The sequence below is a fragment of the Dipodomys spectabilis genome, unplaced genomic scaffold (assembly GCF_019054845.1).
Source record: "Dipodomys spectabilis isolate Male_0828 unplaced genomic scaffold, ASM1905484v1 ptg000136l, whole genome shotgun sequence".
NCBI classification, from domain to species: domain Eukaryota; kingdom Metazoa; phylum Chordata; class Mammalia; order Rodentia; family Heteromyidae; genus Dipodomys; species Dipodomys spectabilis.
The window spans coordinates 1,014,569-1,036,166 of record NW_024870813.1 but is presented as its reverse complement, the minus strand read 5'-3'; the positions used below and the strand labels follow the sequence as shown (position 1 = coordinate 1,036,166).

Below are 21,598 nucleotides of genomic sequence, written 5' to 3'. Positions count from 1 at the left end.
CTGTCAGAATGGTGGCTGAGCAGGGAGCAGTAAGATTCTGAGCCAGGTTGCGAAGCATTTAGTGTATATAGAAGGATGAGGAGTGAGTAGAGGACAAAAATAATGAGAGGGCTAAGGACAGAGAACATAAAGCCCCAGACAGGTACTTTTATGTGAGGGTGACAGAATAGTCATGGACCAAGAGTGACTTTTGTGGTCTGTGTTTGTTGGGTGAGAGAAAGTAGCTTACAATCAGATTTTAGCTAAGACTTGCAGGGTATTAGTGGAGTTGGTTCAGGACTTAAGGGTGTTGTTTACAGAGGAACAGTGGAAAATGTGTCAGAGAATGTAGCAGTTGAAGGCTACTTGAAGGGAAAGAGGATTCACAGGGCAAGACTGAGATGAGTGTGTAACAGAGAAGGAGAATTTAATTTTGCATGAAAGCCAGTACAGGTGGCTAGCATCACAGCTCTAATCCTAGCTAGGAGGTTGAGATCTGAGATCCAGCCCAGGCAGGAAACTCCATGAGACTCTTATCTCCAATTAATCACAGAAGTGGTGCTGTGGCTCAAGTGTGAGAGTGTTAGACATGAGTATAAGGAACTCAGGGACAGTGCCTAGGCCCAGAGTTCAAGCCCCAGGACCGGCCAAAAACATTTAAAAAAATGTTGCATCATGGTAAACAACAATGAAAAACTTGCGAGTCTAGGCTAATGTGAAAGTTTCAATTAGTTTTTCAGGAAAATGTGTACATGCCGATAGACTGAAATCCTAGCTTATGCACAAAGCCTTGAGTGGTAAACTGAGTTCAGGCCCTAGTATGAGCACATACACACACACAAAGAATAAAATGGATTTTCTGTTCAAGGCTGGCTTTTTATCACTCTACTTCCAGCTCTTTGTTGGTTAATTAGAGATAAGAGTCTCATGGACTATCCTGCCTGGGCTGGTGCTGGCTTTGAGCTTCAGTCCTCACATCTCAGCCTTTTGAGCAGCTAGAATTACAGGTGTGAGCCAATAGGGGCCACTTGCTGTTTTGTTCCTTAGCAGAGCTCATCTCTGGGTGAGGAGGGCCTGGATGAAAGCCACTGATGCTCATTTGATAGCTTGCCTTTGGCAATCGTGTTTGGGTAGAAAAAACCTTGAATCTGAAGTAGGATGAGAAAACATTGAGTCTTCGGGTTATTCTTGGCAGGTTGAGAGGAATATAAAAAGTTGAATCCCATTAGGAGTAGCAGGATGAGTGAGCCTTTGCTCTTCTTCTTGACTAGCTACTTGTCCTTAAAACAGTTATTTCATTTCTCAGAACTTCTATTTCTTCCTCTGATAGATAAAAATTGCATCTTACAAGATAAGGACATATGTGTATTGTGTGGCATATCAAGGGCTTTCAGTTAATGATCTTTTTTTTTTTTCCTTAAGGAAATTGTTTCTATATACCATGAATAAGTGAATGAATTATGAAGTTGCTGGAAAGGAAGGGACTGTTTTAATGGGAAATACCTTTTTACGCTGGCATCAGCTACATTGCTGACAAAGTGATACAGTCATGATACAGGTTGGATGGGAGTTAGAACCAGTTTCCTTCCGGCTTCCAACTGACATAATAAGCAAAACCTGACTGGGTAAACATAGGCCTATTTATTAGCTCACTTATTATTAATGTTAAACCAGCTTTGGTGCTGACTTCTATTCTTTTGGAAATTTCACTGTTGTCATTTGAAAGTTGACACACCTTCAAAAGCTTCACAAAATGCTCACTATCTCTAATCATTCTCCCAAAGGCCTGAAGTGTCTTTTCTAAAGTGGCCTTATCTTGCATGTGTTCACAATCATTGCCTGGAAGATGGATGGACTGGAAACCACCAGATGCTCATTTGGGTTTTGCAGGTGTCAGCATTAGGGTTTATAGATAGAATTTAACATTTATAACCTAAGCAAGGACAATCATTCCAAACAAAGCTATTTAAGAAAGAAAATCCTCAGGGAGTTTTCAGTTTCACAACTTACTCTGAATTTATTTTTTTAAAAAAAGGGTCAAGGAATGAATCCAGTCCTGTAATCTCAGCATTTTGGGAGGGGAGACAGGAGTTCAGCATCAGCTGGGACCGCATGGTGAGTTTGAAGTCAGTCTGGGATACAGATCAAGACCTTGCCTCAAAACATTTTCATGGAAATGTTGCCTAAGCAATACACTGAAACTGTGCTTGAACAAAACAGCTCAGGGACATAGTAGGTACTTAGTAAATTTTGTGCATTTATTCATTTATTTACTTATTTTGGTGCCAGCACCCAGGCTTGAACTCAGGGACTGGACATTGCTATTCTCCAGTTCTAGAATTTGTCTTCGCCTCAGAAGGACATTCCTTGTCCTCTAAACTCGCATCTATTTCTGCCGTCCTCAGCTCCTCTGGTGGTTTGCCCCACTGAATGTTTCATGTAAGTGGAATTCTACAAATGTTACCTGGTGTCTGGCTTCTTTCTTTTAGCATTAGGTATTCACTTAGCATAATGTTTTCAAGGGCACAGATCAAAACTCCATTCCTTTTTATAGCTGATAACAATCCATTATGAGCACATAGCACATATATTTTGCTTACCAGTTCATGGACATTTAAATTTTTTCTGCTTTTTGGGTATTATGAAGAAAGTACTGTTAGGAGCCCTTGTAACACCTGTTTGTTGGGACATGTGTTTTCAGTACTCTTTGGTATTTTACCTAGGTTGGAATTACTGAAGTCATATGGTTAAACAGGTTTTTGTTGTTGTTGTTGTTGTTATTGTTTATTTTTCTTCTCTTTTATGGTTGTACTGAGGTTTGAACGCAGGGCCTTGCCCTTGCTAGGCTGGTGCAATACCACTGAGCCATTCATTCATCCCTGGTTTTCGCTGGTTATTTTTAGGATAGGTCTTGCTTCCTGCCCTGGCATTCACCTGAGCTATGATCCATCTACTTTTAGCTTGCTGTTGTTGCTAGGATTACAGGTATGCACTACTATGACCAGTTTCCCCTTTGTGGAGATGGAGTCTCAAGAACTTTTCTGCCTAGGCTGGCTCCAAATAATGATTCTCCTGTTCTCAGCTTCCCAAGTAGCTAGGATTGACAGGCAGGAGCCATATGGGCTGATGATCCTACTGCTGCTGCTCCTTCTGCTTCCTGCTTCCTCTTCCTCCTCCTTTTTCTTTTGATGAGGGTCTTGCTATGTTAGCCCAATACTCCTTCCTTGCCTCCCAAATGCTAATTTTACAGACATGACAGGCTGTTTTTAACTTCTTGAGGAACTGTCACAACTGTCAAAGAAGCTACATTTTGTAGTAGTTTTCTTTTGTGGTGCTAGAGATTAAACCTAGGACCTTACCCATGCAAGGCAAATGCATTATCACTTAGCTACACCCACAGCCCTGTTCTGTAGTTTTTGATGTTCTCACACTTGAATAAATGACACAACTCTATTAAAATGCTGGCCTGAGGCCATTCATTCTCAACACAGCCCTTCTGGCAAGCCAGATGGAGGGTAAGAAATCTTAATTTGCCTCATTTGCTTCTCAGAATGAAAACATTCCAATATAAACCTACACTTGGGGATAGTGCCAGGATTTTCAGGCAGTTACTCTACCCACCTTCTTCTAAAAGTTACCAATGTACTTGGAATTGAGGGCATTTACTGTTATATGGAGACTTGTCCTAAAGTGACATGTTACAGTTCCCATTTTTCTTTAGTGAACTTCATATTTGGTTACATAGTATACTAAAACAGGAACTTGAGTATTGTTTTTTCTACAAAAAATATACTGACTCAAAATTTAGATTTGTAGTTCGTTAGGGAAGCATACTCTTTTTTTTTTTTTCTTGTTGGTTGTGGGGCTTGAACTCTGGGCTTGGGGCTTGAACTCTGGGCTTGGGCACTGCTCCTGTGCTCTTCAGCTCAAGGCTAGCACTCCACCACTTGAGCCACAGTGCCACTTCTAGTTTTCTGGTGGTTGATTGAAGATAAGAGTCTCATGGGGGCTGGGAAGGTGGCTCAGTGGTAGAGCGCTTGCCTTGCATGCCTGAGGCCCTGGGTTCGATTCCTCAGCACCACATAAGCAAAAAGAAAAAAGCTGGAATGGTGCTGTGGCTCAAGTGGTAGAGTGCTAGCCTTGAACTGAAGAGCTGAGGGACAGCACCCAGGCCCAGAGTTCAGGCCCCACGACCGAACCCAAAAAAGAAAAAAAAGAGTCTCATAGATGTTCCTGCCCGAGCTGGCTTTGAACTGAAATCCTCAGATCTCAGCTAGGATTACTAGCTGGGATTAGTAGCTAGGATTACTGCGTGAACCACTGGTGCTCAGCTTGGGAAGCATACTCTTAATCATGTGAATCATGGATTTGAAAAATGTATTAAAGGCAAATGAATGAAAAGTATTCTGCGTGATGTCTTAGATGTTTGAATGTTATCATGAATAAAATTATATGAAATTTAAAGGCTCTGGGATAGATTTGATTGTAATTAAATTTTACTAGATGTAAAATAATATTCAAAAATCATAAAAATATTACTTAAAGATCTGATTTTCTTTTGGTGGAAGAAAAAAAAAACCTCCACACACTGTCAATGGGAATGTAAAGTTGTGCAACCATTATGGAAATCAGTATGGTGTTACCTCACAAAGTAGAATTACCTTATGACCCTACCATACCACTCTTGGGCATAATCCAAAGGAGAGTAATTAACTATACAGAGAGTTACCTGCATACCCTCGTTTAACTCTTCACAATTGCCAAACTATGAAATCAGCCAAGGTGCTCAACAACTGTTGAATGGATAAAGAAACATGATGTGCATATGTATACACACCATAGAGTATTGCTCAGCCATAAAAATACAGCTACTGTATTTATATATATTATATGTATTTATATTTATTTTATAATATTTTAATATATTTTTGTTACTGGAGATCATCATGCAAGGAAGATAAGCAATGCTTAAAAAGCCAAATATCACGGGACTTGGAAGGTGGCTCAGTGGTAGAGCGCTTGCCTCGCATGCATGAGGCCCTGGGTTCGATTCCTCAGCACCACATAAGCAAAAAGAAAAAAAAAAACCAGAAGTGACGCTGTGGCTCAAGTGGTAGAGCACTAGCCTTGAGCTGAAGAGCTGAGGGACAGTGCCCAGGCCCAGAGTTCAGGCCCCACGACTGGACCAAAAAAAAGTCAAATATCACATTTTTGCTAATTTATGGAATCTAGCTCTAAAGGAGATCCTGTCTGCCTGTCTGCTCTGTCTTCTGTCTCTCTATCTAAAACATGACTATAAAGTGTAGGTCTGGGTAATAAAGGGAAAGAAGAGAAAGAATGATGGAGGATGAATAATAATGACATTATTCATTGTGTCTATGTATGGAAGTGGCATAAAGAAACTCACTGAAAATTGTTGAAAATAGGGGATTAGGGGAATGAGAAAAGAGCACCAGGTAAGTAAATCAGATTCAAATAAAGCATGCACATATGAAATATCATGGTGAAAACCCTTTGTACAATTAATACATACTGAAAAAAAATGAGGGGGGGAAAAACGAGCAAGTCAGACACAGGTGGCTCACGCCTATAATCCTAGCTGCTCAGGAGGCTGATCTGAAGAGTGCGATTCTAAGACAGCCTAGGCAGGAATGTTTCTTAGTTCCAATTAACCACCAGCAATCCAGAAGTGGCACTGTGGCTCAAAGTGGTAGAGCACTAGCTTTGAAAACAAACGTTCAAGGATAGTACCTAGGCCCTGAGTTAAGGCCCCATGACTGACTTCTCACCCCCAAATGAGCAAAGTAAACAGGCTCTGCTGAGGAGTGGACACAAGCCAAAAGTGGATTGGCCAACAAAGAGAATGAATGAAGGTGAATGTGGTGGAAAGTACTTTATGTGTATGCATGTAAGTAATATAGGGAAGTCTGTTAACAAGGACATATCAGGGAGAGTGATGGAGGTGTAAGTTTGATCAGGGTACATTGTGTACATGTTTAGAAATGTCCCAGTGAAACCCCATTGTAAAGGAATACATGCTAATATATGTTGGGTGGGGAGGGGCGGTCCTGGAGCTTAAATTCAGGGCTTGAGCTCTGTCCCTTAGTTTTTTTTGGCTCATGGCTGGTGCTCTATCATTTGAGCCACAACTCTACTTTTGGCCTTTTGTTGGTTAATTGGAGATAAGTCTCGGAGACTTTCCTGCCCCAAATCTTGATCCTCAGATTTCAGCCTCTTGAGTATCTATAATTACGGGCATGAGCTACTGGTGCCTGACAGGGACTTAAAAAAAAAATCTCTCTCCCTCTATTTTCCCTAAGTGCTGGTATTACAGGCATGTCCTACTATACTAAGAGAATTTTAATCCTTTTTGTCTACAAAAAAGATTTGAAATCTACAGTCCCATGTTCACTAAGCAGACACTCTGCCTCTTAAACTATTCTGCTAGTCACTTTTTGTTTGCATTGGTTAATTTCAAGATAGGGTCTCAATTTATGTGTAGGCCAACTTGAACTGTGCTCCTTCTATTTGTTCTTCAGTTTGGCCTTGAGATGTGTGTGTGTGTGTGTGTGTGTGTGTGTGTGTGTGTATGTGCCATCATACTCAGTCCTTGATTGAGATTGGTTCTCTCACACTTTAATATCTGGGCTGGTCTGGCTTTCCATTTCCTAATTAACTAGGGCTATAGGCATAGGCCACTGTGCCTGGTGACTTCTTTCACATTTTTGAGGATTGAATTCAGGGCCTTTTGTTTATTTGGAAGATTTCTTTTTAGTTTTTTTTTCTTCAAGTTTTATGAAGACCAGTATCATTATGAACATTGAATGGGTGTAGATTAAATTTTGTAGTTTTCTCTTATTCTTCAGTGATTTTTTTTTATCATTTTGGTGCTTAAAATTTTTTTTTATTATTATTGTTGACTTTGTGTTGTATAGCTCTTTACTTCACTTTGGGAATGTGGAAATACAGATAGTTGCATGCAAGTTAGAAAAATACTGAATTTTATCCAGGATTTGTATCTGAATAGAGTCTTGCACGTATGTTTGTATTCTGTGTGTGTGTTTGTGTGTGTGTGTCTGTCTTTCTCTCTGTCTGCTATTGTGCCAGTACTGGGACTTGGATTGAGAGCCTCATACTCTCGTCACTCCTTTTTGCTCAAGGTTGGTGCTCTATTATTTGAACCATATCTTCATTTTGGGCTTTGTGTTTAATTGGTTAATTTGGTTAACTGGAGATAAGAGGCCCTCAAACTTGTTTGCCAAGGCTGGCTTTGAACCTGGATTCTCATATTTCAGCCTCCTGAATATCTAGGTTACAGGAATGAGCCACCTGGGTCCAGCTGAAAGTAAGTCAGTCAATTTTTTTTGGGGGGGGGAGATCATTATGGCCATAGTAAGTGTACAGTTAATAACTTTTGTACTAACTAGGATTATACAGAAACTGCAATAGGAAACATGACCGAAAGAAAAATGTTGGTGACTGCTGTTTTTATTTAATGTAATGATAAAAGGAATGAAGTTAGGGCAGTAATGAGAATCCTAGTTATTCAGAAGGCTGAGATCTGAGTATCTCAATTCAAAGCCAGCCTGGGCAGAAAAGTCTAAGAAACTCCTATCTCCAATTAACCATCTAAAAGCCAGAAGTGGACGTGTGCTTCAAATGGTAGAGCACTAACTTTGAGTGAAAACGCTAAGGGTAAACATGTAGCACTAAGTTCAGGCCCTCAGTATTGGCATAAAAATAAAAGTAATTGAAAGTTGCCTAAATGTGTTCCTTTTATTTTCTGTGGGTTTTAGGGACTTTATGGATTAAATTGGCCTTTGTTTATTGTCTGAGATTTTAACTTTGTTTCACAATTCTGTTTCTTTGGAAAAATGTTCCTCAAATTTGTAGCAATGCATAACTAATCTTGAAGAACAACATTAAGTGTGAATTGAGACCTTTCCTATTGAAAGCAACATGGTGCTGCCTCAGCATTGAGTTAATCTATAGTTGTTACAAAGTTTCTTATTTAAATTGCTAACTTGCTTAGTAAGAGTGAATGATTGATGACAGCAACTATAAAGTGTAAGATAAAGCCTGAGTGGTTTGTAGGTATACCCCATGCTTCTGGTTGATTGGAATGTCCATAAATAACTTGCACTGATTGTTTTGTTAGGCATAGTTTCTAATGGTCAGATTTAGCTGCCAAGTTTAATTTTATGTCCCAGGGAAATCCTCAAATACTTAACTTTCTTTTTTTTTTTTTTCCTCCTGTTAGTTCTGAGGTCTGAACTCAGAGCATGGTCTCTGTCCCTTAGCCTTTTCTCTCCAGGGTGGCACTTTATAACTTGAGCCACACCTCCATTTCTGATTTTTTAGCTGGTTAATTGGAGATAGGAGTCTCATAGACTTTCTTGCTGGCTTTGAACCTTCATCCTTGGATCTCAGCCTCCTGAGTAGCTAGAATTACAGGCATGAGCCACTGGTACCAGGCTCTCTTTTGTTTTTAAAGCTTCAAGCCTCCTTATCTCCCATAAAAATAGCTTTGCTTTTATAAAATACAATAGCTCTCTTGTATTTAATTAGTTTCAAGCCAAGCAAAACTATTTATTATGTATAAGCCATTGTATTTTCTCCTAGTCTTATTCATAACAGACTTTGTTCAAAGAAATAAGACAAGCTGGCCCTATAAATTGATCAAAATGCAAAGGACTAAGAATGGCCAAATAGTTTTGAGAAATGACAGTGTTTTATTTCCTGATGTCAAGATTTTCTTTAAAGGTACTGTAGATACGACAGTCTCATCTTGATCAAAGTGGAACACGATAGAGAGCTCAGAAACAGACTCACATATTTGCTACTCCAGTGCCAAGCTAACCCAACTGGAGAAAGAAAAATTCACCATAAATCTCTATGTACATAGGAAACAGTGAATTTCCCTTTTATTGGATCCACACAGAGAAATTAGTGCAGTGGAGGATCATATACCTAAAATGCAAAAGCAAAAACTGTGAGAACTCCGTGTTCCCTCTTGCTGTATAACAAAAAAACCCAATACTTGGTGGCTTAAAGCAGCAGTATGTATTACCTTAAACTTTGTGGAGATGTCAGAAGGAGATTAGCCAGATAATTCAAGTTCAAGGTCTCTTAAGGAGTTTGTATCCAGATGTTAGCGAGGGCAGTCGTCTAAAGGCTGGACTGGGGCTAGAGAATCCCGGTGTGAAGCGGTCATGTCCCACCGCTGAGCTGGAGCAATAACTTCACTGGCATTGGCTGGAGAACCTGGTTCTGCACCCAGTGAACCTGCCTGTAGTGCTGCTCCAGCGCCCTTAGGACTTGGCAGCTGGCTTCCCTCAGGCTGAATGACCAAAGAGTGAGAGCAGGGAGGAAGCTGCAGTACTTCAAGTTACACCTTATTGTGCTATAATCTACGTGTTACTCAAGGGTAGGGTAGAAGAATTCGTTTCCCCTACTCTTTTGAGTCAAGATCTTGCCTTGATTCCTAGCCTGGCTTGAAACTCTTAGGTTCAAGGGACCACCTTCCCCCACCCTTCCAGCCCCTGATTCTTGCCTTATTTAGCCTCCTGAGTAGAGGAACTGTAGACATGGTCCCCTCTCTCGCTCTTCTCTTTCTCTCCTCCCCCCAAGGGTTTTCAGCTGAGCTCCATATACTTGCTAGGCAAGCTCCTAGCCACTTGTGCTACATCCCAACCCTATAGCCCTACTCCCTTAAATGGAGGAATATCAAAGAATTCGTTTATTCTGTGTATATGTATATGTATGTTGCTGGGGATTGAACCCAGGGACTCACATATGCCACATAAGCACTTTACCACTCTGTGTCACACACAGAATGTTTATAGAATTGGAGGTGTGGCCTAAATGATAGAGGCACTGAGTTTAAACCCCAGTATCATAGAAAACAAAATATTAGGAGTCTTATGCAAAATTAAAAGAAATTGGAAAAAAATAAACTATATTCCTACAAACAGTTGCTACTAAGTATTGAAAATATTGAACTAAAAGTCTTTAACTTATTTCCTGTATTGGCAATAGAAAATGTTTCTCTCTTTTTCTGTTTCTCCATACTATAACCTTGTTATACTACAATAAATCCTTGCTAAAACTCCTCCCCCCCAAAAATCTGCTGATACAGATAAATCATAAAACCATGTATTTAGAAAAATAAATATTAGTAATCATATGCTACATGACTTATGTGGAATCCAAAAAATGGCAAAACTATTCTACACTTACACACATCAGAAAATAGTTATGAGGGGCTAGGAATGTGGCTTAGTGGTAGAGTGCTTCCCTAGTATGCATGAAGCCCTGGGTTCAGATTCCTTAGTACCCATCTAGAAAGAGCCAGAAGTTGCCCTGCACTGGTGGCTCACACCTGTAATCCTAGCTGCTCAGGAGGATGGTATCTGAGGATCGAGTTTCAAAGCCAGCCCGGGCAGGAAAGTCAGTGAGACTCTTATCTCCATTAAACCGTTCAGAAAACTGGAAGTGGTTCTGTGGCTCAAGTGGTAGAGCACTAACATTGTGCTGAAGAGCTGAGGGATGGCACGCAGGTCTAGAGTTCAAGCCCCACGACAGAAAAAAAAAAATAAAGAAAAAGCCAGAAGTGGCACTGTCGCTCAAGTGGTTTGGTGCTAGCCTGAGCCAAAGAAGTTCAGGGACAGTGCCGAGGCCCTGAGTTCAAGCCCCAAGACCTTCAAAAAAAAAAAAAAAGGAAAAGAAGAAAAAGAAAAGACTGTGAGGTGAAGGGTGGTGAGGGATTCCAGAGGACCAAGAGCTACTCTGTGTTGTGTTTTGACCTGGGAAGAGAATGGTTTTTAATAGTCATTAGATTGAACTCTTAAGTCCTATGCATTTTACTGAGTGTTTAATTATACTTCCTTTAAAAGCAATAAATAAGGCTGGGTGAGGGAAGAGTGGAGGTGAGAGCAGGCTTAACCCCAGCACCCAACTATGAGATTGTGATTTCTAGTCTTAAAGGGGCAGACCTTTGGGTGCTGTGTAGTTGGAGGACTGGGGTAAAGTGTGATGTTTTAGGGTTTTCCCTCTCATCTTCTCTGAGATGGGTGACTATGGACAAGTTGATCCTTGGATGTGTGTCTAAGACATTTTCTAGTAAGAGATCTATTCCATTGTCTGCTGCTTCATTGCCCACACCTGCCAGTCTGGCTCATTTCCCCTTAGTTACCAAACATTGGCTATTTTCCTTCCTGTCTGTATTTACATTCTCAAATTGTATTATTAATTGCTAGATACAGTTTAGTCTCATTTATTTAATTTTTTAAATTTCAGTAGTGATGATTAAACCCATGGCAACTTCTCTCCTATTTCAACTAAGCTCCCAGCCCTTATTTAAAAATTTAACAGGAAAACTGATCAGAACACTTAACTGTTTAGCTTGTTCCTGTTTCTGATACTGTTTTAAAGAAAATAGGGAGACTCTTCAGAAGTCGAATGCATAGTCACTATGTATAACCTGTTTCTAACAGAGGCACCTGTGAGAGTGAAAGAGAAAGCCCGCACATGGGTAGCATGCTTTACCTAGGATTGTTGAGGACAAGTCAGAATGTGTGGTCACCCTATTGGTGAGCCAAGAGAAATAAAGCAAGCCATGCACCAGTGGCTCACCAGCCAGTAATCCTAGCTACTCAGGAGGCTGAGATCTGAGAAATGAGCTTGAAAGTTAATCCAGGCAGGGAAGTCTGCGAGACTCTTATCTCTAATTAACTGCCAGAAAACTGCAAGTGGAGCTGTGGCTCAAAGTGGCAGAGCACTAGCCTTGAGCAAAAAAGCTCAGGGACAATGCGCAGATCCTGAGTTCAAGCCCTATGACTGACAGAGCATGGGGATAGTAGGAGGAGTTCCTCAGTACCCTTATTGGCAAAATTACCCTTTAAGATACTAGCTAAGTTGTGGAAAGACGAGTACCCTCAGGCACTGTTGATAGCATTATAAATGGTTCCATTCTTTTGCAACCAACAATATATAATACATATTAGAAGCCATAAAAGTTTTAGCAATTACATGCCTAAGAGTGTTTATAAGACAAAATGGGGTAATACTAAATGCACTTTTATAAATAAGTTGGTGTATTAGAGATAACTTACCAAACTTAGATTTATAATTCAGATATTAAGGTAATGTTAAAATGATTAAGAAGATTGTAAATTGGTACAGAAAAGTGGCTAAAAGTGGATTAAAGCAAAATAGAAAATTATTTCCATTTTATCATTACCACATTATAAAAAGCACATAGGAGAAGTATAGTGGGTCTGTGTACCACCAGGAATGTGCATAGAGTTCTCTGTTTAAAACCATAAAAAGCTAATGTTCATTGAGTAATTACTGTGTGCTCTGACTTAATACTGGGAACTAGGAATGGATGTTATTCTCAACAGACAAGAAAGCATAATTCTCCTTTGATACTATTGTGTTTTTAGATATACAAAGAAGTAGCATATGAACCTTGTAATACTGTCACCTGGTTCAACATTTTTCAGTTTGCATGTTTAATAAATTTCAGGGTAGGAGTTGGGCACCAGTGGCTCATACCTATAATCCTAGCTAATTCAGAAGATGAGGTTTGAGGATTATGGATAGAAGCCAGTTTGAGAAGACAATGACCTCACATCTCTCTTATTCTAAAACTTGTGCATTTAGTTACCATCCCTCACTGACTCCTCTTGATTTTGTTATTGATGCTGTTGAGTAATACTCTGATTGTTTAGTCTGTGAAAGGCACATGAAAAAGGTTCATAGTAATTGTAATCTATAGAAGATTTTTTTGTTGGTTTTGATATGGAAAAAAGCACTCTCTTTTAGTCACAGGTAGTTTGGAACAAGTGTTTTTTGGTTGTTGTTGTTAGTGTTGGGCAAAGACAAAACGTGCTGATACAGTTCATCCTGTTTTATAAATCTTTTACCCATTCGTCAGACTCTGACCATTCTAAAGATAAAGGATGATGGTTGTATTGGTCTTTCTGAGTGGTGGCCTTCTGCAGATTGAGAAACTGTATAATTATTAACTGTGCTAATGGATATGTACTCGCAGGTTTTGTCTGGTATCGTGATGAGCTTTAACCTTCTCTGTGCACACCCAAAACGTATCCTAGAATCTTTGAAACTCATCAGTTGTCAGTGACTTAACTCTTGCTATGATAAATGTTTTCCCTGTTCTCAGCCCTCTATATCCCTGACACACACTTGTACCTCTTATAAGTGCGTAGGAGCAGCAACCTTTGGTATAAATATTTTAATTACACATTTTTGAACAATCAAGGGTTTTTTTCTAGTTAATTTTTTGGATGGCTGGGAGTCCCATACACAGGTGTTTATGGAGGATAATAGCTGTTATGTAGTAAAAATTTATGTGCTTTACTGAATCTTGATTTCTATCAAACATTTGTCATCCTGGGAGATTAGATTCCTGTGAAATCTCAAAACTGCTTTGTGTTATGGGTGCTCTGCCATCTTGCCCAGAAGCTAAGGAAGGCTTTAAAGCTTGTCTTTGATTCTTTCATGATAATATCAAATGTACTGAGGCTAGAAATATAGGCCTAGGGCTGGGAATGTGACTTAGTGGTAGAGTGTTTGCCTAGCATGCATGAAGCCCCGGGTTCGATTCCTCAGTACCACATAAACAGAAAAAGCCAGAAGTGGTGCTGTGGTAAGTGGTAGGGTGCTAGCCAGGCCCTGAGTTCAAGCCCCAGGACTGGCAAGAAAAAAAAAAGAGAGAAAAAAGAAAAAGAAAAAAAATGCAGGTCTGAAGTGGGGAGAGAGCTTTCAGTACCAATTTGGAAAGCATATTGGGTATGGGGTAGTTGAACTGATATGATGGAGGAAGTAAGGATGGAATATAGTATTTGACTTGGTTTGCATAAAATGGATAATGAATTATTTTGATATATATGTTACTGTGCATTCTGTAGATAAGACTTCCCTGGTAACTAGCTATTTTAGCTAGTAACTGTAACTCTGTAACTCTGCTTCTGCTGTTTTCTGAACAATGCCAGCCCTAACCCAGCTGAACCATCACCACCTTTTGTTCTTTTTCTCTGCCTCCTACCAGCAAAACCTTGGTGGAAAATTTAAACTTAAGGTGCAAATTTCTTGTAACAACCATTGGCTAAAACCAACACCCAACCTCCCCCTTTCCCTGCCCTAGCCCAAAATGCTTAAAAGCCAATGTGCGCTGGTACTCTGGGCCACTTCCTGAAATTCCTGACTCCAGGTATAGGTCCTGGCACATCAACACTTTTCACTCAATAAAAACTTTTACATTTTCACTGAGGACTGAGTGGTCTCACATCCACACTACAAAACAAATGGGATTCGATACAAATCTCTAGATATGTGTGAAATGAAGAGATGACCCAAGGAGGAAGAGAAAGAGAAAAACCAGAACAGTAGAAAGGATGGCTAGGAAAGAATGGTGTTCTAAGAGTGGAGAAGTACTATGAATACTTAACTTGGCAATTGGACTTCATTATTGTTAATAGATATAGGAAGTGAGCCTGACTTCAACACATTTAGAAGAAAATGGGGGGAGGGCCACAAGCAGAGAGAGTCTTACAGTCTTTTTACACATCTTGGAGATTACTGCAGCAGGCCTGACCCTTGGCTAACCCAATTAGGGCAGCTTCCTTAAGCCTTTGTTGGGCTGGGCAATATGGATCACTCAGTGCCAAAGTTTTATGATTAGCCATAGTCCTAAGAGCCCATGAAGAAAGCAGGTATAGAGCAGACAAAACCATATTGTCTCAGGCTTTCCCTTTCTAGTGACACCTTTGCTTTTAAGCTCTGAATCATTATTTTCTAGTTACCACTCTATGGCCCTCATTAGATTATGAACTCCTGGTTAGGGGTGAATTCCCAGAATGCCCACAAATAATCTTATGTGTTTGTTTTGTGAATGATTGAATGAAAAAGAAACAATAAATATCTGTCTTTTAAATCTTCAAATAATCCCATTTTGGTGGTCTCACAGATTCAATAAGAATAGAAGGACTAAGGAAAAGATTGATAAACAGTTGTAAATGTTGCAAATTGATGAGGACCGAAAGTTGTCTGATCTTTGGGTTTTCCTATTAGTTTGCATTACTGAAAATATTAGAGCAAAATTCAGGAACAGAAGGTATGTTTAAGTTTGTTGAACAAACATGAGAAAGAGAACAAAGAAACCACCCAGGAGAAGTTCTTTTTTTTACTTCATTTTTAAAGGTTTAAGGCTATCGGGATGAAACTATTGGAGAAGAAACCCAGACTTCCTTGATTTAGCTCATTACATGGTTAATTGTATGCATGTGGGTTGCTTATAGCTAAATATTCCTACATTATGATCATTTGTTTCTTCCTTCCTCCTTCCCTTGGTTTTTTCTTTTGTTTGTTTTTTCTTGTGCAGGTTTGAACTGTGGCTGCTCTCCCTTAGCTTTTTCACTTAAGGCAGGCATTCTATCACTTGACCCACAGCTCCATTTCTGGTTTTCTGCTGGTTTATTGGAGATAAGAGTCTTATGTACTTCCCTGCCTGAGCTAGTTTTGAACCATGATCCTCAGATCTTAGCCTACTGAGTAGCTATGATTACAGGTCTGAGCCATTGGTGCCTGGCTCATCCTTGGTTTATTTTTTAAAATAAACCAAGTTAATGGTTTAATGAATTTTCTTTTTTGGTCAGTCATGGGACTTGAACTCAGGCTGCTGGGTACTGTCCCTGACTTCTTTCACTCAAGGCTAGCACTCTACCAATTTGAGCCACAATTCCACTTTTGTTTTTTTGTTTTGCTTTGTTTGGGAGTTGTGGTGGTGGTGGTGGTGGTGGTGGTGGTGGTGGTGGTGGTGGTGGTGATGGTGGTGGTGAATTGTAGATAAGAATCTCATGGGCTTTCCTGTCTGAGCTGACTTTGAACCTCAATCCTCAGATCTCAGCCTCCTGAGTAGCTAGGATTACAGGCCTGAGCCACCAGCCCTGATTCCTCCTTGGTTTTGAAACCTAATTTGAATTTGAAGGCTTTTGCTATGCTATTTGGGGGCCTCCTAGTGGCATATCTAGTAATGGTATTTAAATAGTAATGTAGTGGAGCTTGAACTCTGGGCCTGGGAGCTGGCCCTGAGCTCTTCAGCTCAAGGCTAGTGCTCTACTACTTGAGCCATAGCACCACTTCTGGTTTTCTGGTGGTGAACTGGAGATAAGAGTCTCACAGACTTTCCTGCCTGGACTGGCTTTGAACTGCAGTCTCAGATCTCAGCCTCCTGAATGGCTAGGATTACAGGCGTGAGCACCGACGCTTGGCTTTGGGTTGTTCTTTCTATGAGAGTTGGTATGTAGTAATTACAGATGCTTGGATCTTTGACTTTCAGTGAGTCCTGATGTGAAACCTAAACTTAATACAAATTTGTCTCCCCAATAATTCATTAGTATAAGCAGTTTGAAACTTACTATATGTCTATTTTAGTTGCTAATACTGTAGCAGCTGCGTCACTGTACTCTGATACCAAAATCTTAGCTAGAGGACATTGTTCTATATGGCTTTGATGTTATATTTGAGTTGAAGGTTAGTCAAGAATTGCCTGAATTATCAAACAAAAGAGATTGACCTTGTTAAAATAATACAAATTAATTATCACAACAAAAAACTTAGAATGTAGATATAGTTTAAAAATTTATCCATGATGTTGAGTGCCAGGGGCTCACACCTGTAATCCTACCTACTCTGGAAGCCAAGATCTGAGAATCCCAGTTTGAAGCCAGCCTGGGCAGGAAAGTCTGCGAAACTCTTTTTTTTTTTTTTTTGTCGGTCGTGGGGCCTGAATTCTGGGCCTGGGTGTTGTCCCTCAGCTCTTCAGCTCAAAGCTAGCGCTCTACCAGTTGAGCCACAGTGCCACTTCCGGCTTTTTCTGCTTATGTGGTGCTGAGGAATCGAACCCAGGGCTTCATGCATGCAAGGCAAGCACTCTACCACTGAGCCACCTTCCCAGCCCCAAGTCTGTGAGACTCTTATCTCCAATCATGTATCTCTTGCATTCTCTTTTCCTCCCTCCCTCCCTTCCTTTTTCTCTTTCTTCTTCCCTCGCTCCCTCCCTCCCTCTCTTCCTTCCTTCCTTTCTTCCTTCCTTTCTTGCCCCCCTTTCCTCTTTTCCCCCTCCCCCGCTCCAACCCCCTTTCTCTCCTTTTTCCTCCCTTTCTTTCTGTGCTGGTACTAGGGTTTGAACTCAGCCTTGGAACTGTCCCTTAAGCTTTTTTGCACTTGAGCCACAGCAGATTCACTTCAGGCTTTGTGGTTAATTAGAGATTAGAGCTTCATCCTAGCTTGCTTCAAACCACAATCCTTAGATCTATCAGTTAGTATTATAGGTATGAGCTTCCCATGCCTGACTTTGGTATGATTCTTTTCTTTATCTCAGTAAATAAGATGTTTACTTAGATTTAGTTACATCAAATGCCACAGCTAATGAGAAGCTTGAGTGGTAATAAAGTTCTCTTTTTCTATATGTTATAAAATGATTACTAGCCAGATATTAGGAAAGAAGATAAATATAGATACAATTATTAATTGTATGAACAGATTGAAAATAGAACATATACTCACATATGCATTTTAAAGAAAACTTCACTTTTTTATATTCTTTGCCTTCTAGTTAGAGCCTTCTATTTTGGTTTGGGGGAGTTGAGTTCACAGTTGAAGGAAAAAGGATCCCAGAACTTACAGAAATAATCTATGCACTAAAAAGAACAGGTAACTTGTCATACAATGAAATGAATGCTTTAAGCTGAATTATTATTTCAGTGAAAAACTTTTTCAATATAACAAATAAGTGTACTAAAATTTTTTTTGAGGGGTGGGTCGGTTGTGGGACTTGAACTCTGGGCCTGAGCACTGTCCCTCAGCTCCTCAGTTCAAGGCTAGTGTTATACCACTTGAGCCACAGTGCCACTTCTGGTTTTCTGGTGGCTTATTGGAGATAAGAGTTTCATGGACTTTCCTGCCCAGGCTGGCTTTACTGCGATCCTCAGATCTCAGCCTCCTGAGTAGCTAGGATTATAGATATGAGCCACCGGCGCCCGGCTCATATTAAAATTGTATTTGTTTAATACTTAGCTTTATTTCTCTGAGAGTCTTTAGATGAAGATTTTTGATGACTATTTTGATTTATATGTATCATATTTCAATGATGATTTCTTGTGTATTTATGAATTTTATAACCAAGTGGAATTTCAAAAGAAACCACCTCTATTAATTATATTTTTATTCACTATATTTTATTTGGGTAAATTATTTTGGTAAAAAAATATGTAAGTCTGACAAAAAGTAATTTTGTACTTTTAAATTTGCAACAGAAATTATGAGTGGAAGATCTCAAGTCCACATTTTTTGGGGTGCTCCAGTTGTTCCACTGAATATGACGGTATCCCAAGGAACAACTTCCTCAAAGCCCACTGCTGCCCCCTGGAAGGAAATGCAGCTTTTATACAATCAGGATTCTTTCCATCTGACTGAAAACCATGAGCTCCAAGACCTGAGAAATAGTCATAACCTGGAAGCTGCAGGACTTCCAAGCCTTCTTAGTGGCCATCTTTTAGAGACCTCTGTGTATAGATCTGTTCTGTTGAAAGATGACCGTCTACATTGCACACAGAACATAAAATCCCAGGAAAGTCCCCCCTTGGGCCCGAGTGATGAGGCTTGTGGATTTAAAAGCATCGTTCAGCATCTACCTGAAGAAGAAATATTTCAAGAGCTTCACTGTAAAAATAAGAACATTATAGGTGAACAGCCCCCAAATCAGTCAAACATATGTGGCCAAAACTTTCAAACAAATTCCTTTCAGTTAAATCATAAATGTGCAGCTATGTTGGATTTGGCCTGTGGTACTGAACAGATTAACATAGAGCCAGAAACTACAGAAACAAAGAGTGTGCCAACAGAACACCATGGAATACAAAACCAGCCTGGGACATGGTCTGAAGGAGCAGTCAAGAAAACCTCCAATCCAGGAGTATCTACTGACACGGAGTTCCTCAGTATATTGACCTCTAGTCAGGTTGCTTTTTTAGCTCAAAAGAAGGATACAGGCAAAGAGACTATAAATAAAGGCATCATAAAGATGCAGATTGAATCAAAACCAGGTCCTGGGGACTTAGGAACAACCGCAACTAATCTGATTCAGCCAAATGGTTTTACAGAAGGATGTGAACATAGGCAGAACCAAGCCTGTTCTGGAGAACTTCTAAGCCGTGTTTGTCCTGAAACAAAAAATAGCCTCGTTCACATCAGTCCTGCAAAAGGTCTGAAAGAAAATTTGGGATCTGAAGAACTTTACAGTTCTGATGATGAGCTGCCACCGAATGAGATACACATTGAGCTGTGTAGCTCAGGGTTCCTGTGTTCCCAACTAAATGCTTCCCATCAAAGTGCTACTGAACAAAAATGGACTTCTAAAGATAAATTGGACCACCCCAGTGCTCGGTCTAAAGTACTCCCAGTGCCTAAGAAGCAGAAGTTAGGTTCTAATGCAGGAGAGGCAGCTGGGGCAACGTGTCAAAGGAATGTGTCTGCACTTACGAATATTAAAAAAATAACATTAATCAAAAATTGTGATTCTAAAAGTCAGAAGTATAATTGTTTAGTTATGGTGCTAGCTCCATGTCATGTGAAAGAAATAAACATAAAATCTGGACCAAATTCTGGTTCAAAAGTGCCTTTGTCAACAATTGAAGTAATTGACCAATCAGAAATTAAGAAGAGGGTTGAGTTGTGGAGGACTGCAGCATTTTGGGCACTTACAGTATTTCTTGGAGATATAATTTTACTGACAGGTGAGATCATCGAGGTAGTGGTGTCATCTTATTTCATAAAGCTGTTTCGTCTTCTTCTTTTTTTTTTTTTTGTATTGGTGTTGGGGCTTGGACTCATATGGGGACTGTCCGTTGGCAAGCATTTTTCCTCAAGTTTAGTACTCTACCTCTTGAGCCACAACTCCACTTTGGGCTTTTTGATGCTTTACTTGTATAATCTCACAGGGCTGGCTTAGAACTAGGTCCTCAGATCTCAGCATCTTAAGTAGCTAGGATTACAGGTATGAACCAGCAAGGCTCAGCAAAGCTGGAGTTTGATTTGTTGTCTCTCACTTTTAAGTCTTTGAGGACTGTCTGTACCATTTGCCTTCACTGGATTCAGCATGACTGGTGCCTAATAGCATCTATGTTTGTCTCCTTATCTGAGTATCCTACGTGTTGCTATTTCTGAACCTCTCTTTTATTATTACTTCTCATTTGTTATTTATTTATTTATTTTTATTATTCTCTCCTTACTTTGATCCTACCTTTCCACTCACTCTCTCCTCTATGAAGCCTTCTTTGATTGTTCCTATTTCTCATTCGCCATCTAACTGTTTGAGTCATATTATTGGTCTCCTCTCCATTGCCTTATGATTTTTGTCTACATGTCATATTATTAGCCCTTCACTTTATGTTAACAGTCATATGATGGACAGTGGTACTGCTTTGCTATTGCTGGTAATGCTGTTGTATTGTGCTCTTACTGAAGAAACAGGTAAAAACTGTATGAGGAAGATCCTGTTTATGATCTCCATTTTTCAGTTGAGAAAATTGAGGCTTAAGAAAAGTCATACTTATAGGAAAGGGCAAAGCCATAATTACACCTAGACTCCAGAATCTATGCTCATCTAGTTATATACATAATTTCTATCCTGCTTTTTCACCTATCATAAGAAATCTAGCTGGGCGCCGGTGGCTCACGCCTATAATCCTAGCTACTCAGGAGGCTTAGATCTGAGGCTCATGGTTCAAAGCCAGCCCGGGCAGGAAAGTCTGTGAGACTCTAATCTCTAATAAACTACTAGAAAACAGGAAGTGGCGCTGTGGCTCAAGAGGTAGAGCGCTTGCCTTGAGCTGAAGAGTGTAGGGATGGTGCCCAGGCCTAGAGTTCAAGCCACACAACCGACCAAAAAAAAAAAAAAAGAAAGAAAGAAATCTAGGATTTTGTTATATGTTCTATGTAGGTTAAAATCAGTACACAGAGTCAGGTGCTGGTGGCTCATGCCTCTAATCCTAGCTACTCAGGAGGCTAATATCTGAGGATCACAGTTCAAAGCCAGCCTGGGCAAGAAAGTCATGAGACTCTTATCTCCAATAAACCACCAGAAAACAGGAAGTGGTGCTGTGGCTCAAGTGGTAGAGCATTCACCTTGAGCTGAAGAGCTGAGGGCCAGTGCCCATGCCGAGTTCAAGCCCCATGACTGACAAAAAAAAAAAAAAAGTCAATACACAGTGTATTAATGCCAGGAGGAAACTGATTAAGCTTAATAACCTGTCTAAGAAAGGATGTAATGGACAAGAGGTAGATACAAGTTTCATTAGCTTCAAAAGAAGGAAACCACAGTATTTAAGAAACAGAAGATTTAATTTATCAGAAATATTCTTTAGATATTGGTGATGGTGGCTCATACCTGTAATTGTAGCTGCTCAGAAGGCTGCAATCTGAGGATTGCAGTTCAAAGTCAGCCTGGGCAGAAAAGTCTGTGAAACTCTTTTCAATTAACCAGCTAAAATCTAGAAGTGGAACTATAGGAATTATTTATCTGCCAAGCTTGAAG

The 21,598-nt window shown here is 40.0% G+C and overlaps 1 protein-coding gene across 3 annotated transcripts in view; it reads left to right on the top strand.

The window, feature by feature from the left end:
* Shld2 (shieldin complex subunit 2) overlaps positions 1-21,598 on the top strand; it is a 62,748-nt gene that overhangs the window by 16,777 nt on the left and 24,373 nt on the right. The window contains exons 3-4 of one of the 3 annotated variants that reach the window (XM_042690300.1): positions 17,621-17,717; positions 18,316-19,799. In XM_042690300.1, the coding sequence (XP_042546234.1) occupies positions 18,326-19,799 (1,474 nt within the window). In that variant the 5' untranslated portion in view covers positions 17,621-17,717; positions 18,316-18,325. Of the gene's footprint in view, positions 1-17,620; positions 17,719-18,315; positions 19,800-21,598 lie in introns of all 3 variants that reach the window. The other 2 variants (XM_042690301.1, XM_042690302.1) reach the window with 2 other exon arrangements.